Source organism: Pelodiscus sinensis, unplaced genomic scaffold, assembly GCF_049634645.1.
Source record: "Pelodiscus sinensis isolate JC-2024 unplaced genomic scaffold, ASM4963464v1 ctg68, whole genome shotgun sequence".
In the NCBI taxonomy this organism is placed as follows: Eukaryota; Metazoa; Chordata; order Testudines; family Trionychidae; genus Pelodiscus; species Pelodiscus sinensis.
The window spans coordinates 682,808-696,874 of record NW_027466009.1 but is presented as its reverse complement, the minus strand read 5'-3'; the positions used below and the strand labels follow the sequence as shown (position 1 = coordinate 696,874).

Genomic DNA, 14,067 nt, shown 5'->3' with positions numbered 1-14,067 from the left:
CCCTCCCCTTCACATGGGGGGCAGCTGACACATGGCTCAGAAGCAGCAGATGGGGGGGGGGGGGGGAAGAAATCACAACACAGCCCTCCAACCTCCCCCCCCCCCATCTTCCCATCTTGTCTGCCCCCCTGTCCCCACAGGGGTAACGTTCCTGGCTGGGGGTCCAGAGAGGGGCCAATGCTCCTATCCCCCTGAACGTTTAGCTGGATTGTTCTCCCCCCCCTCCCCTTCCCTATCCCGCACAAGGACACAGCTGCCCCACTTTGCCTGTAGATGGAGGGGGAGCCCAAGAGACGTGGGTTGGTGCAACCTGCTTGCACTAGTGACTGAAGTTGGGGGCTACTGTGCAACCCCCCCATGGGGCACCGTAGGGGGTGTTGCCATTTGCCCCAGCCCTTCGAGACACCGACTCCAGCATCCTGCAGCTGCGCCCGCCCCCCCCCTCCCCCCCCCCCCCCCCGGCAAAGCAGAAAAGATGGCGCTGTTCACAGAGCAGGCATTTAATGGGGGGGGGGGGGGGGGTGATACATACACAAGGCCACTTCCAGGCAGGGTGGGCAGAAAAGGCATCTTCGTGCACACGCCGCCATTCAAGGGGGTCTCCGGGGCTGGCACTGCCCCCAGGCAGGGGTGGTCTGGCCCCTCTGAGACCAGCAGGAGGAATGGGCAGAGCTTGGGGTGCAGCTGGCTCTGGGGGGTGGCCCGTTCTAGGCCAGGGAAAGGCTAGAGGAGGGCGGTGAGGGCGGTATGGCCGGCTCACGCCCCAGGGCCTGGCTCCGGCGCATCCTTCACCCCAAGAGTTGGCTTGTTCTCAGAGTGGCATGGGGGGGAGGGCTACCCCCTGGGCTATCTCCTCCCCCCCAAACAGGCTTCTCTCCCTGCCCCATGGCTGGGGCCCTAGAGCTAGTGGTGAAAGCGCAGCGGGCATCCTTTCGAAGCCGGGGCGCTCGGCTTTCGGGGGCTTTGGAGAGAGACTAGCGGCTACAGGGGGGCAGGTGCCAGCGGGCTCGGGGAGGGGGGAGGAAGGAAGATCCAGGCATCGCTGGGGGAGAAAGCAGCTTGTTTCTCACTCTCAGGGGTCGCCCCCCCCATGCGCCAGAGACACGGTGCCCGCCGGATCGGCCGCTCCCGCGGTGACGTGGCTCTTCCGTCCAGCCGAGGGCGGGGCTGTGGGGCTGATTCGCCCCCCCTTCGGGGCGGGCAGGCACTGTGGGGAGCGACCCCCCCCTTTGGGGAGGGGCAGAGGTGGGAGGCTGGGCCCCAGATAGTCACAGCAAGGGGAACGGGGGAGGGGGCGGCTCAGGAACACGGTGACGGGCAGGGCCCCCCGACTTCCGGCGACTACGACATCCGGCCCGGCTTCTTCCGGCCCATCTGTGGGCAGGAGGGAAACACAAGCAGGGTCAGCGTGTGGCCCCCTGACGGCGGGACATGGGGGAGGGGAGTCAGCGAAACCACCCCGCAATCCAGGCTCCAGCCCCTCCCCTGCGCTAACCCCTAGGCCCCGCTCCCCTGCCACAACTGGGGAGAGAACCCAGTGTCCTGGCTCCCAGCCCTGCAGCTCTAACCACTAGCCCCCGCTCCCCTCCCGGCCCCAGGGAGAGAACCCAGGCGCCTTGGCTCCCAGCCTCACCCCCCACCCCGGGTGGGACCCAGGCGTCCGGGCGCCGGTACCTGGGAGATGCTGACGCCGGTGAGTTTCTCCACGGCATCCGGGAGCTTGGTCATGATATCCAGCACCTCCCCCGTCAGCTTGGCTGCGCCCACTTCCCCGCCCCCGCTCGACACCATCGTGATCTTCTTCACCTCCGTCAGCGGCTTGCTGATCTCATCCGCCACCTGGGGGGAGGGGCACACCGCTCTGTTATTGTAGGGTCTCCCTTAAGTGCCGGGACTGAAGCAGGCTGGGTTGTTATTGTAGGGTCTGCCTTAAGTGACTGAGGAGTGGGACCAAGCAGGCTGGGTTGTTATTGTAGGGTCTCCCTTAAGTGGCAGGGTTGAAGCAGGCTGCATTGTTATCGTAGGGTCTGCCTTAAGTGCCAAAGGCCCGCAGACTGGTCTGTTACTGTAGGGTCTGCCTTAAATGATTGGGGAGTCACGGGGGTAGGGGCTAAGCAGGCTGGGTTGTTATTGTAGGGTCTACCTTCAGTGCCAGAGTTGAAGGAGGCTGGGCTGTTACTGTAGGGTTAGTGCTGGGAGCCAAGGAGGCTGGTTTGTTATTGTAGGGTCTCCCTTAACTGCCGGGGAACAGCAGCCTGGTTTGTTATTGTAGGGTCTGCCTTCAACGCCGGTGGAGAGGCAGCTGGCTAAGTGACATCCAGGTCTCCCCCCGGGGGCACAGGTGGGCGAGTTGCCGTACGGGCCACTCTGTTATTGTAGGGTCTCCCACCGGGCCGACCCCGCCCTCACCTGGGGCAGCCTCTCCAGCAGCATGTCGACCATGGCGGCGTCCTGGTACTGCTGGAAGGCCTCCGCCTTCTTGGCCATCTGCTCCGCGTCCGCCCGCGCCTTGGCTTCGATGGCGAAGGCCTGCGCCTCCCCCTTCACCTGCACGGGGGGGAGGGGTGGGTCAGTGCCGGCCCCACCAGGCCCCTCTCAGATCCCCCCCCCGGGGGGTCCCCTGGCTGCCCCCCCGCACTGTCCCGGATGCCTGCTTCCCCCTGGCTCCCCCCTCCCCTCCCTCGGGAAGGGCAGATCCCCCCCCCCACACTGTCCCGGATGCCTGCTTCCCCCTGACTCCCCCCTCCCCTCCCTCGGGAAGGGCAGACACCCCCCCCCCCCGCACTGTCCCGGACGCCTGGGTCCCCCCTAAGGGCGTCAGACTCACCGTCAGGGATTCGGCTTCAGCCTCCGCCTGCATGATCAGCCGGCACCTGGGGGGGAGGGATAAGAGGGGGAGGGTCAGTGACTCCAGCTTGGCTCGGGCATGGGGGGGAGCTGGTGGGGACAGGGCAGGGGACTGGGGGGGAGGGGATGAGAGCTTCCCCCTCCTTAAAGCAGACCCTACAATAACAAACCAGTCTGCTTTCCCCAGCATTTAAAGCAGACCCTACAATAACAAACCAGCCGCTCCCAGCATTAACCCTACAGTAACCACCCAGCCTGCTTCAGCCACAGCACTTGTGGTAGACCCTACAACAACAACCCAGCCTGCTTTCCCCAGTATTTAAAGCAGACCCTACAATAACAACCCAGTCTGTTTGGCTCTCAGCACTAACCCTACAGTAACTGCCCAGCCTGCTTCAGCCCCAGCACTTAAGGTAGACCCTACAGTAACAACCCAGTCTGCTTGGCCCCGCCCCCTCTCACTCCTCGGTCACTTAAGGCAGACCCTACAGTAACAGACCAGCCTGCTGGCCCTTGGCACTTAACAATCCAGCCTGCTTCCGCCCTGGCACTTAAGGGAGACCCTACAATAACAGCCCAACTTGCTTCAGCCCTGGCACTTAAGGGAGACCCTACAATAATAGCCCAACTTGCTTCAGCCCTGGCACTTAAGCGAGGGAGGGGATGAACGTGGGGTGCTCTATGGGGAGGGGAGAGGTGGTGGGAGGAGAGTGGAGGCCCTGTGAGGCTGGGGGGGCTGGCACGGGGTGGACGGATGCCGGGGGGGGGGGGGAGGCTGAGCAGGGGGACGGGGTGGCTTGGCCTCCGGGTGCCAGGGTGAGGAGAGGCTGTGGCCCCGGTTGGGAGGGGGCTGCCCATGGGTTGGGCACGGGGGGGACGATACCTCTGGGCCTCGGCCAGTTTCTCCAGCCGGTAGCGCTCGGCCTCGGCCGGCTTCTTGATGGTGGCTTCCAGCTCCCGCTCCTTGCGGATGATTTCCTGCTCCTGCAGCTGGATCTGCTGGGTCCGCTCCACCACCAGCACCTGCATCTTCTGCTCCTCGATCTTCTGCTTCGTCTTGGCCACCTGCCCGGGGGGAGGGCTCAGCACGCGGGCGCCCCGGGGCGGCGTCCACCGGCCTGGATTGCCCGCGTTTCGCACCAACTCCCCGCTCCCGGGGAGGTCAAAGGTGAATGAGCCGAGGTCACGGGGTCAACCCCCCCCAGGATACAGAGGGCAACCTGTGCCCCCCCCCAGGAGAGGAGCGAATGGTGAAGCACTGGCGCCAACGTGGGGCCATGGGGGGAGGGGAGGCGTCAAGGGCCCAGCCCACCGAGGTAGGTCAACGTTGGGAAGGTCAACGCTACTGGGGCAGGATGGGCACCATCAAGGTGTCAAAGGTCACCTCGGTGACCTTGTCGAGACAGGTCAAAGGTCACCTCGGTGACCTCGCCGAGACAGGTCAAAGGTCAGCGTTGGGGGGGGCTACTGGAGCCAAGAACAGCCCCCAACGATGGGGGAAACGTCACAACCTCCCCCCCCCCCCCCGGGATTTGGGAGCCAAGAGCAGATATCACCAAGGTCAGGACAGGAGGGGTCAACATGGCCAGTGGGGGGAGGGGGTCAAAGGTCAATAACCGAAGGGGGGGAGGGGTCAGAGGTCAGGAAACGATGCCATGCAGAAGCAGGCGGGGGGGCCAGGGGACGCCGTCAGGGGTTGGCCGGGAGGGTGGAGGCATTGATTAGGGCGGGACCCCTGGAGGGGCGACCCACGAGGCTGTCCAAAGGTCAACCCAAGGAGGTCAGGGGTCAAAGGTCAGCAGCTCCAGGGAAGCCACATCAAGCCACCGGCCCCACCAGGTTTCGGTGTCGCACGGGCATCGGGGGGGCCCCTCGGGGGGTGTCTCACCTGGAGCTGGTAGGCCAGGTCGGACTCGGCTTTGCGGGTATTGACCTCGATGTCGTAGGCGGCTTTCTTCAGCTCGTAGTCCCGCTGCGCCTTGGCCATCTCGATCTCGCTGATGTACTGGGCGGAGAGCTTCTCCTGCTTCGCCTTGGCCTCCTGCGGCAGGGGGGCAGAGCCGTGGGGCAGGGCCGGGGGTCAGGGCCGGGGGTCGCCTGCTACCGCCCCCCCCACGCAGCCTGGATCCACCCCCGCCCCGCAAACACGGCCTGCCGGGACCCCTCCCGCCTGGATCCACCCCCCGCCCCGCAAACACGGCCTGCCGGGACCCCTCCCGCCTGGATCCGCCCCCCGCCCCGCAAACACGGCCTGCCGGGACCCCTCCCGCCTGGATCCACCCCCCGCCCCGCAGACACGGCCTGCCGGGACCCCCCCGTCCGGATCCGCCCCCCGCCCCACAAACACGGCCTGCCGGGACCCCTCCCGCCTGGATCCACCCCCCGCCCCGCAAACACGGCCTGCCGGGACCCCTCCCGCCTGGATCCACCCCCCGCCCCGCAAACACGGCCTGCCGGGACCCCTCCCGCCCGGATCCACCCCCCGCCCCGCAGACACGGCCTGCCGGGACCCCCCCCGTCCGGATCCGCCCCCCGCCCCACAAACACGGCCTGCCGGGACCCCCCCCGTCCGGATCCGCCCCCCGCCCCACAAACACGGCCTGCCGGGACCCCTCCCGCCCGGATCCGCCCCCCCACCCTGCAGACACAGACTGACGGCACCCCCCCCCACCCTGATCCATCCTCCAGACACAGCCAGCCGGAACCCCCCCGCCCCCGCCCTGACCAGATCCACCCCCCACCCTGCAGACACGGCCTGCCGGAACCCTCCCACCCCGCTTGGTGCTGCCTCCCACCCCCGGCAGACACAGCCTGGATCGGCCCCTGCCTTGCAGACACAGCCTGCTGGGATAAGGGACCCCCTGGAGGAAAGGTGCTGGGATGGGTTCCGGCGTGGCCTAAGGGGTAGGGCGTTCGCCTGGGGACGGCAGGCTGGTGCCGCTCCCCCCACCCCCTCCGGACAGACACGGCTTGGCTCCGCCTCCCACCCGCAGACACCGCCCGCCGGAACCCCTCCGCCCCCCCAGATCCGCCCCCCACGCCCAGCGCTCACCCTGATGCCGGCGTCTCTCTTGGCCTCGGCTTCCCCCATCCGGGCGTCCTTCTGCACCTGGGCGGTCCTGGCTTTGCCCAGCGAGTGCAGGTAATCCTGGGGCGGGGACAGGAGAGACGGAGCCCTGAGTCCCCTCCCCGGGCAGGGCAGGGACACGGGGCCCGGCCGGCTCCCCCCTCACCTGGTCGTCGTGAATGTCCTTGAGCGTGTAGCTCACCACGCTGATGCCCATGTTGACCAGGTCCGAGGAGGCCACTTTGAAGACCTGCTCCGAGAACTTCTTCCGATCCTTGTAGATTTCCTGCCACGGGGGAGGGCCACAGAGAGCGAGTCGGGGGGGGGGCTTGGTAATGGGAACTGTAGGGGAGGGAGTGTAGCTGGGACACACACAAGGGACGGGACTCCCAGCAGGGCGCTAACATAGGGGGCTATGACACACAGGGGGCAGGTCTGACCCCCAGCAGGGGGCTATGACACACAGGGGACAGGACTCCCAGCAGAGGGCTATGACACACGGGGGACAGGACCCCCAGCAGGGGGCTATGACACACGGGGGGCAGGTCTGACCCCCAGCAGGGGCCTATGACACACGGGGACAGGACCCCCAGCAGGGGGCTATGACACACAGGAGGACAGGACCCCCAGCAGGGGGCTATGACACACGGGGGGCTATGACACACAGGGGACAGGACCCCCAGCAGGGGGCTATGACACACAGGGGACAGGACCCCCAGCAGGGGGCTATGACACACAGGGGGCAGGACCCCCAGCAGGGGGCTATGACACACAGGGAGGCAGGACCCCCAGCAGGGGGCTATGACACACAGGGGACAGGACTCCCAGCAGGGGGCTATGACACACGGGGGACAGGACCCCCAGCAGGGGGCTATGACACACGGGGGACAGGACTCCCAGCAGGGGGCTATGACACACAGGGGACAGGACCCCCAGCAGGGGGCTATGACACACACAGGGGACAGGACTCCCAGCAGGGGGCTATGACACACACAGGGGACAGGACCCCCAGCAGGGGGCTATGACACACGGGGGGGGGCAGGTCCCCCAGCAGGGGGCTATGGCACACAGGGGGGCAGGACCCCCAGCAGGGGGCTATGACACACAGGGGACAGGACCCCCAGCAGGGGGCTATGACACACGGGAGGGGCAGGTCCCCCAGTAGGGGGCTATGACACACAGGGGGGCAGGACCCCCAGCAGGGGGCTATGACACACGGGGGGCAGGTCTGACCCCCAGCAGGGGGCTATGACACACGGGGGGCAGGACCCCCAGCAGGGGGCTATGACACACACGGGGGACAGGACCCCCAGCAGGGGGCTATGACACACACGGGGGACAGGACCCCCAGCAGGGGGCTATGACACACAGGGGACAGGACCCCCAGCAGGGGGCTATGACACATACGGGGGACAGGACCCCCAGCAGGGGGCTATGACACACAGGGGGGCAGGACCCCCAGCAGGGGGCTATGACACACAGGGGGACAGGACCCCCAGCAGGGGGCTATGACACACAGGGGGGCAGGACCCCCAGCAGGGGGCTATGACACACAGGGGACAGGACCCCCAGCAGGGGGCTATGACACACGGGGGCAGGACCCCCAGCAGGGGGCTATGACACACGGGGGCAGGTCTGACCCCCGCCACGGCCCCACCTCCACGGTCATGTGGGCCATGATGGCGCGCTGGTGCCCCTCCAGCGTCTCCAGGGCGATGTGGGTGATCTCGCTCTCCGTCTTGCCCAGGAACATCTGGCAGGCGGCCGCCAGCATCTCCTTGTTCTGGCCCTGGATCTTCACCTGCCGGGGGGAGGGCGCCAGAGGTGGGAAGGGAGGGACCCCGGCCGGGCTAGCCCAGCCCCCCCCAGCAGCCCGCCCCCCGCGAACCTGGAGATGCTCCAGGGATGGGGCGCCTGCCCCTTTAAGAGGAAGAGGCTCTTGCTGCGCCCCGACAACGGTTGCCTGGAGACCGTGTCCATGGTGGTGAAGGGGGCTCTGGCTCTGTGGTCCCCTGAGCATCACTGGCTGGAAGGGAGGGGGGGGAACAGACCAGGCTGGGCAGGTACCATTGGTGTAAATGTGGGGGGAGGAAAGAGCCAAGGTGGGCAGTACCATTGGCGGAAATGAGCCAGGCCATGGAAGGTACCACTTGAGGAAATAGGGTGGTGGTGCCAGTGGCAGTTACCATGGGCGGGGCGGTGGGGGGGAGAGAGCTGGGCTGGGTAGGTACCATTGGGAGAAACGGGGGGAGCGAAAGACAAGCTGGGCAGGAACCATTGGAGGAAAGAGGGGGAGCCAGGCTGGGCAGGTACCATTTGGGGAAACAGGGGAGCCAGGTACCATTTGGGGCAATGTGGCAGTGATGCCAGTGCCAGTTACCATTGAGGGAAATTGGAATGGAGGGGGGGGCGGGATGGGCAGCTACCAATGGAAGAAGGAGGGGGGGAGAACGCAGAGAGCTGGATTGGGCAGGTACCATTGGGGGGAAATGGGGGAGCCAGGCCAGGCAGGTACCATTTGGCGACATGGGGTGGTGGTGCTAGTGGCAGTTACCACTGGGGAAACTGGGGGTTGGGCAGGTACCATTGGGAAAAAGAGGGGGGAAGACAAGCTGAGCAAGTACCATTGGGGAAAAGGGGGGGGGGGAAGACAAGCTGGGCAGGTACCATTGGGGAAAAGGGGGGGGAAGACAAGCTGGGCAGGTACCATTGGGGAAAAGGGGGGGGAAGACAAGCTGGGCAGGTACCATTGGGGAAAAGGGGGGGGGGGGGGGAAGACAAGCTGGGCAGGTACCATTGGGGAAAAGGGGGGACAGGCACCAATGGGGGAAGTATAGGGTCGAGGGGGTGCCAGTGGCAGGTACCACTGCGGGGGACGGGGGTACCTGGCTAGTTTCCTAGGTGTTCCCGCCTCCCCAGGGTTTCTATGGCGACCTCGCAGCTGGGGAAGCGGTTACCTGGGCGATGCCGGTGACGGAGATGGGGACCCCGTGCCGGGTATAAACCTTCTCGCTCTTCACGTTCAGGGTCAGGGTGTTCAGGGAGATCCTGTGGACGGGACACCCCCATGTCATGACCCAAAGACCTATGTACCCCACATCCCCACCCCCCACACGCTGCCCCTCTTCTGACCCGTCTCGAATCCCTCCCCAGTGCCGGCAAGCCCAGTGGGGCGGTGGGAGGGCCCCAGCGGCTCAGAAAGTTGGGAATCATTGAAAAAGGGGTCTTACGAATATTTCCGAAAGTTAGTTTGTTGGTCCCGAAAGATCTCCGAAACGGTCAGAGCTAGAAACGCCAAATTTGGCACGGATCCCACTGACTTCCTAACGTAAATAACTGGGTTGGTTTTATCTCGAAATCGGTTCCCCCAGAGCCCGAATTGGGCCACTCATTAGCTTTTAGTAGCGCCTGATCATAGGCATTTGCTGGACTCTTCTGTGAAGCATGTCACACGAACTGCAACTACGAGATCGTTTCCCTACGATAACAGGAAAAGTACCAGCTGGGTTCATTTCTTAAAGTAAAATATCAGAGAAAAGGATTTCCAATAAAATACGCAATGTAGTTCATTCATCACACCTTTTACTATATTTTCCCCGGGCGACGCCGGGTATTTCTGCTAGTAGAAAATAAGACAGAGAATATCTTATTGCCTCCATATAAACCCATGGGACGCCCACAGCTTGAATACTGTGTACAGATGAGGTCGCCTTGTCTCAAAAAAGATCTCTTGGCATTGGAAAAGGTTCAGAAAAGAACAACTAAAATGATGAGGGGTTTAGAACGGGTCCCGTGTGAAGAGATGAAAAAGACTGGGACTTCTCAGCTTAGAAAAGAGGAGACAGAGGGGATAGGACAGAGGTCTATAAAATCATGAGTGGAGTGGAGAAAGTGAATAAGGAAAAGTTATTTACTTGTTCTCATAATCAGGGCTTGAGGAACCGCGGCGAAAGACGCTCGCCAGCCCCGCATTGCACATGCACGTGCCACCGGTAAACGGGGCGCCAGGCTGAAATCTACTCGCCACGGGCGAGTAGATTCAATAGATTGTCAAGCCCTGCTCATAATATAAGAACTAGGGGTTGCCAAATGAAATTAATAGGTGGCAGGTTTAAAACAAACAAAAGGAAGAGTTTTTCTTCACGTCGTGCACAGTCAACCTGTGGAACTCCTTGCCAGAGGACATTGTGAAGACCAGGACTTTAACTGGGTTTAAAAAAGAGCTAGGTAGATTCATGGAGGGTAGGTCCATCATAGCTATTAGCCAGGATGGGCAGGGAGGGGTCCCTGGCCTCTGTTTGTCAGAAGCTGGGGAATGAGCGACAGGGGAGGGATCATTATATGATTCCCTGTTCTGTTCACTCCCTCTGGGGCATCTGGCACTGGCCACTGTGAGCCGACAGGACACGGGGCTGGACGGACCTTTGGTCTCAACCGGTATGGCCGTTCCTATGTTCAGATCTCTGCGGTGGGGACTTACCTCTGGATCTGTTGGATGCAGGGCAGGACGAAGACCCGGCCCCCGGCCACCATCACTGGGGGGCTGCGGCAGAAGCCTAGCGGGGAGGGGAGCAGAGTGTTAGTTGCCGTCGGGCACTAAGATGCAGCTGCTTCTGGGGCGGGGCGGCTGGGGAAACAGCCGCATAGAACAGGGACGCAGCACGGGGCTGAGACGCGGCCGCCGCTGGGGAACGGGCAATTGGAAACCAGCAGGGAAATCTTAAGGAGGCAGGAAGTGAACTCGGATTTTAAATCTTGTCTGGAATCAGAAAGCCCCGCCCCAATCCCCACAGCCCAGCGCCTCCTGCTGAGCCCCCGCCCTGCTCCCCGTGGCCTAGCCTGGCCCAGAAAAGAGGATTTGATTGTTTACCGTTGGATTAGCTCCAGGGTCCCATCCCCTGGGAACTGGTGACGTCATCCTGTCTCAAATCCCGTCTCTTCGCTGCCGGGTATCCAGAGGGGCAGGGAATGGGGCAGGGGCCTGGCCCCTCTAGGCCCCAGGGCAGGGCCTGGCTGGTGAGGGTGGAGGGGGGGCAGGGGCCTGGTCTGGGTTTCCCCTGGGGATCCGGGTTACGGAGCTTGTGACTTTGGGCCTGGGACTCAGCCGGGCTGTCAGGGCTGGGGCGGGGAGTGTGGGAGGTCCCAAGACAGGAAGGGACTGGGGGGGGGCATCGGGCTCCCCCCCCCCACCCCCGGGACTGGCTTCTCCCATGTGAGAGCGGGGGGGGGGGGGAGCCACTCACCGGAGACCACCATCGCCTCGTTGGGGCCACAGGTGAAGAACATCCCGGGGCTGAGGGAACCTGAAAGAGAAGAGAGACTCATGGAACCCAGGCCCCCCCCCCCCCGGCTCTAACCACTAGCCCCCGCTCCCCTCCCAGAGCTGGGGGGAGAACCCAGGAGTCCTGGCAATCCCCCAGCGGTGGGTGATCACTACCGACCTCTCCCTGGCCAGACTCCAGCTGGATCAGACCCCAGCGGCCCCCAGGACCCCCCATCTCAGCCCCACAGAGCCACTGCTGGGTCTGTCCGTGCCGCCCCCCCCGCACCTGTGCACCCCAAGTCACCGCCCCCCCAGCAGCCTGTGCACTGACTGCCCTGCACCCCTGGCTCCAGCTGCGCCCCCCCCCCGGAATTAGCCACCTGCCCCCTCACTGCTCCTGCGGCCCCTGAAACCCCCTCCCCTGCACCCCCAGCTCCAGCGCCCCCCAGTGTTAGCCTCTTGCCCCCTCCCTGCCCCTGCGGCCCCCAATCCCCCTGCGCCCCCTGATCCCCCTGCACCCCCCACCCCTGCATCCCCTGATCCCCCTGCCCCTCCTGCACCCCCCAACCCTACCCTGCTCCTGCCCTCCAATCTCTTTGTGTCCCCCCTGCCCCTGCACCCCCAACCCCTGATCCTCCTGCACCCCCCTGAGCCCCCCGGCCCTTGCACCCCCCTGGCCCCTGCACCCCCCTGAACCCCCCGGCCCTTGCACCCCCCCGCCCCTGCACCCCCCTGAGTCCCCCGGCCCTTGCACCCCCCCGCCCCTGCACCCCCCTGAGCCCCCCGGCCCTTGCACCCCCCCGCCCCTGCACCCCCCTGAACTCCCCGGCCCTTGCACCCCCCCGCCCCTGCACCCCCCTGAGCCCCCCGGCCCTTGCACCCCCCCGGCCCTGCACCCCCCTGAGCCCCCCGGCCCTTGCACCCCCCCGCCCCTGTACCCCCCTGAGCCCCCCGGCCCTTGCACCCCCCGCCCCTGCACCCCCCTGAGTCCCCCGGCCCTTGGACCCCCCCGCCCCTGCACCCCCCTGAGTTCCCCGGCCCTTGCAGCCCCCGCCCCTGCACCCCCCTGAGCCCCCCGGCCCTTGCACCCCCCCGCCCCTGTACCCCCCTGAGTCCCCCGGCCCTTGCACCCCCCCGCCCCTGTACCCCCCTGAGTCCCCCGGCCCTTGCACCCCCCCGCCCCTGTACCCCCCTGAGTCCCCCCGGCCCTTGCACCCCCCCGCCCCTGCACCCCCCTGAGTCCCCCGGGCCTTGCACCCCCCCGCCCCTGCACCCCCCTGAACCCCCCGGCCCTTGCACCCCCCGCCCCTGTACCCCCCTGAGCCCCCCGGCCCTTGCACCCCCCCGCCCCTGCACCCCCCTGAGTCCCCCGGCCCTTGCACCCCCCCGCCCCTGTACCCCCCTGAGTCCCCCGGCCCTTGCACCCCCCCGCCCCTGTACCCCCCTGAGTCCCCCGGCCCTTGCACCCCCCCGCCCCTGTACCCCCCTGAGTCCCCCCGGCCCTTGCACCCCCCCGCCCCTGCACCCCCCTGAGTCCCCCGGGCCTTGCACCCCCCCGCCCCTGCACCCCCCTGAACCCCCCGGCCCTTGCACCCCCCGCCCCTGTACCCCCCTGAGCCCCCCGGCCCTTGCACCCCCCCGCCCCTGCACCCCCCTGAGCCCCCCGGCCCTTGCACCCCCCGCCCCTGCACCCCCCTGAGCCCCCCGGCCCTGGCACCCCCCGCCCCTGCACCCCCCTGAGTCCCCCCGGCCCTTGCACCCCCCCGCCCCTGCACCCCCCTGAACCCCCCGGCCCTTGCACCCCCCCGCCCCTGCACCCCCCTGAGCCCCCCGGCCCTTGCACCCCCCCGCCCCTGCACCCCCCTGAGCCCCCCGGCCCTTGCACCCCCCCGCCCCTGCACCCCCCTGAGCCCCCCGGCCCTGGCACCCCCCGCCCCTGCACCCCCCTGAGTCCCCCCGGCCCTTGCACCCCCCCCGCTCACCGCGTCTCCGGCTCCTGGCTCCGCGCGAGGGTCCAGCCGCAACCAGGCGCCCCGCCCCGCACCCCCAGTGTCCCGTCGGCCCCCGCGCGCTGCCCCACTGCTGCCACCTGCCGGCCCCCCACGTGGCAGCGGCAAAGTCTGTGTGTGGGGGGGGAGCAAATTCCCCGGGATCCCCCCCGCGGGCGGGCAGGGGCTGTGGGCCGGGAGTGGAGGACCCTGGGGGGGCAGGGGCTGTGGATGGGGGGCACTGGGGGGGCAGGGGCTGTGGATGGGGAGGGGCACTGGGGGGGCAGGGGCTGTGGATGGGGGGCACTGGCAGGGCTGGGGGGGCAGGGGCTGTGGATGGGGGGCACTGGCAGGGCTGGGGGGGCAGGGGCTGTGGATTGGGAGGGGCACTGGGGGGGCAGGGGCTGTGGATGGGGGGCACTGGCAGGGCTGGGGGCAGGGGCTGTGGATGGGGGGCACTGGCAGGGCTGGGGGCAGGGGCTGTGGATGGGGAGGGGCACTGGGGGGGCAGGGGCTGTGGATGGGGGGCACTGGCAGGGCTGGGGGTAGGGGCTGTGGATTGGGAGGAGCACTGGGGGGGGCAGGGGCTGTGGATGGGGGGCACTGGCAGGGCTGGGGGTAGGGGCTGTGGATTGGGAGGGGCACTGGGGGGGCAGGGGCTGTGGATGGGGGGCACTGGCAGGGCTGGGGGGTAGGGGCTGTGGATTGGGAGGGGCACTGGGGGGGCAGGGGCTGTGGATGGGGGGCACTGGCAGGGCTGGGGGGTAGGGGCTGTGGATGGGGAGGGGCACTGGGGGGGCAGGGGCTGTGGATGGGGGGCACTGGCAGGGCTGGGGGGTAGGGGCTGTGGATGGGGAGGGGCACTGGGGGGGCAGGGGCTGTGGATGGGGGGGGCACTGGCA

General features: G+C 66.7%; 1 protein-coding gene across 1 annotated transcript; it reads right to left on the bottom strand.

The window, feature by feature from the left end:
* Nucleotides 1-484: 484 nt before the first annotated feature.
* FLOT1 (flotillin 1) lies at nucleotides 485-13,252 on the bottom strand. Its single transcript, XM_075918127.1, has 13 exons — nucleotides 13,160-13,252; nucleotides 11,158-11,217; nucleotides 10,395-10,470; nucleotides 8,872-8,962; nucleotides 7,572-7,715; nucleotides 6,081-6,200; nucleotides 5,900-5,995; nucleotides 4,736-4,888; nucleotides 3,731-3,912; nucleotides 2,828-2,873; nucleotides 2,410-2,547; nucleotides 1,675-1,839; nucleotides 485-1,374 (listed from the first exon to the last, which is right to left on the bottom strand). Exons 2-13 carry the CDS (start codon nucleotides 11,198-11,200, stop codon nucleotides 1,342-1,344), a joined length of 1,287 nt encoding a protein of 428 aa, XP_075774242.1. The 5' UTR covers nucleotides 11,201-11,217; nucleotides 13,160-13,252; the 3' UTR covers nucleotides 485-1,341.
* Nucleotides 13,253-14,067: the final 815 nt, after the last annotated feature.